A 2,446-nucleotide genomic window follows, 5' to 3' on the forward strand; every position below is an offset into this window, starting at 1 on the left:
GAACGTTAGGAGAAGAAAGAGTTTGGAGTCTTGGCACATTCAACTTGATGTATCTTCTCTCACCATCCAGTGGATGTGGATAAAGCTGAGTTCTCAGGGTTGAGGGTGGGCCTTCAGTGCCAGGGAGCTGAGCAGGATCAGGGAACAAAGCTGAGGCAGGGGGAAGGGGGGGAAGCAGTGCTTCTTGGTGGTAACACATCCTCTTGTGCAGCACTTGCTCAGGGCCAGGCATGGAGCTAAGCTGGTCCCACCCCCTCAGCTCCTTTAAAAGGCTGAGGCAACTAGTTAGAGAGGGATAATTATCCATCCCATTATATAGAAAAGACAACTGAGGCTCAGAAAGCATTAAGGACTTGGCCCAGCCATGCAGTTAGGAAGTGGCTGATTTAGAATCCATCGTCCTGATCCAGCCCCACTGGAACCAGTTTCAGAAAGCATTGCCTTATATATGCTTAGCAGCAGCGGAGGGGGAGTACAGACAAAGCTTCCTACCTCCTTAAAGACAAGTTCCCTTTGACAATAGGATGAAAAGCATGCACGCTCGTCCTCTTATTTTCATGTCCCTAGAGCTTCACAATCCCAGGGGATTCTCTTATGTCTGTTCCCAGATAGAAGGTGCCCAAGGATCCCCTGCTGAGGAGCTCTAGCCCAAACAGGAATCAACTCCTCCCTCAGTGCCCCCCAAGAGCCCCTCAAACACAATTGATCAGGAAGAAGATGGTTTCCCAAACAACAGAGCCTCACCTGGATCAGGTTCAAGCCCAGGCAGTTCTTCACCCAGCTGACTATACACCTACAGATAGCACATGGGTTGAATTCCGGGTCACCCTGTCACAAAAGGCAGACCCCAGAAGTGGTCTCTCAGACACCCCAACAGCCCTTGGCAGGGCCCAGGATGGAGCCCTTGGTGCCTCCCAGGCAGGCAATCACAGGATCATCTATGCTCTTTCTGTCCTTCATGGCCTGAAGCAGGCTGGCTGGCCCTGACCCCCTTCCTGCTGGTCTTGGTGAGGCTCAGACCCCACCCCCAGAATCTCACCCAGGCCAGCACCTGCACCTCTTCTGTTCTCTGATCAGTCCATAGAAATGCTCTGGGAGAGGGCCCAGCCAGACCAGGAGCCCCTCACCCACGTAGGTGTATGCTCAAAACTAGCTTCTTCAGCCCACAGCCCTGCCTCCCCGCCCCTCCACAGCATGGGCAGCCCTGCCTGCTGCTCCCAGGACAGACAGAATGGGGAGGGGCTCTGGGAGGTGAACAGGGAGCCAGCAGTGAACCTGGGGGGTCTCCTGGGCCAGCATCCGGAAGAACTTCTCATCCTGACACCTGTCAGCCATGTCCAGGTCATGGTCCGCAGGTGTCAGACCAGAAAAGGTCAGACCTGGGGGAGAAACAGCGTCAGCATCCCTCCACAAGCAGACAGAGAGAGAATGGTCAGATCTCCTGGCTAGCGGGGAGCCCAGGAGGTGGCCAGAGCACAGGACAGGAGCGGGGCTGTGTGAAGGGTCCAGGGGGCCTGTCCTCACACTCAGCCCTGGAGCTGCTCTGACCTAGTCTCTGCAACAGACATGCTCTCCTGTTATTTCTGGAAACAAGAGGGGAAGATTATACTGCCCCCGAACATCCATGCAACCCCTTTCTGTCTCCCTGTATCCATTTCCGTTCTCTCTGTCTCTCTCTCTCTCTGTCTGTCTCTGTCTGTCTGTCTGTCTGTCTGTCTCTCTCTCTCTCTCTCTCTCTCTCTCTCACACACACACACACACAGAAGATCTGAAGCTGCTCTAAAAGGAAACGACCCTCATCTCCTTCCAGGGGTCTTTCTTTCTCTCTTGCTTTCCCTCAGGAGTTCAAGTCCGGTGGCCCAGCTCAACCCAGTGTCCAGACTGTCCCTCCCCTCAGCTGAGGAGGAGCTGTCAGGATGGGCACAGGAAAACGTCCTTACCTGGGGTGGCCAGGAGCACCGAGGCAAGGAGCAGGAGGGCCCAGGAGGTCATGGCGGGGCAGCTGCTGGGGCTCCCTCCACACCCCCCTTTATGTGGCTGCCACCTCGCAATCTGACCTTGCCGGGTCCTGCTCCTCCTGTAGGCCACCTCCCATGTCACTGGCTTTACGGCAACACAAACACCAGTTTGTGGAGAAGTGGGGGGAGGAGGGCTTCCTCAGAGACTCCACACTGTCTATCTTCCATCCCCTTCCCAACACACATGCACACACTGCTAGGACTTTTCTAGTGAAGGAGAGGCTGGAGGCAGCAGCTGCCATGATGCCCCCCGACCCCAGCCCAAGGTAATTGACTAGCAATCCCTGCACCTGAGGGCTCAGGTAGGGCCCTTGTCCCTGAAGCTTCCTACCCCTCCCCTCCCCTCCCCTCCTCCTCTCCCAGGGGTCTATGCTGCTGTGCTTCTCCCAGCCACCTCCTGTAGCCCTGCTGTCCCCCAGCCATTCCAG

The 2,446-nt window shown here is 56.1% G+C and overlaps 1 protein-coding gene across 1 annotated transcript in view; it reads right to left on the bottom strand.

Moving 5' to 3' along the window:
* The window catches only part of LOC115289069 (antimicrobial peptide NK-lysin-like), a 3,689-nt gene extending 1,637 nt beyond the window's left edge, over positions 1–2,052 (bottom strand). The window contains exons 1-3 of the mRNA XM_029936280.1: positions 1,941–2,052; positions 1,276–1,379; positions 745–828 (exon numbers count right to left, since the gene is read on the bottom strand). Of these exons, the coding sequence (XP_029792140.1) occupies positions 745–828; positions 1,276–1,379; positions 1,941–1,992 (240 nt within the window). The 5' untranslated portion in view covers positions 1,993–2,052. The remainder of the gene's footprint in view (positions 1–744; positions 829–1,275; positions 1,380–1,940) is intronic.
* Between the last annotated feature and the right edge of the window lie 394 nt (positions 2,053–2,446).

This window comes from Suricata suricatta, chromosome 4 (genome assembly GCF_006229205.1).
Source record: "Suricata suricatta isolate VVHF042 chromosome 4, meerkat_22Aug2017_6uvM2_HiC, whole genome shotgun sequence".
NCBI classification, from domain to species: domain Eukaryota; kingdom Metazoa; phylum Chordata; class Mammalia; order Carnivora; family Herpestidae; genus Suricata; species Suricata suricatta.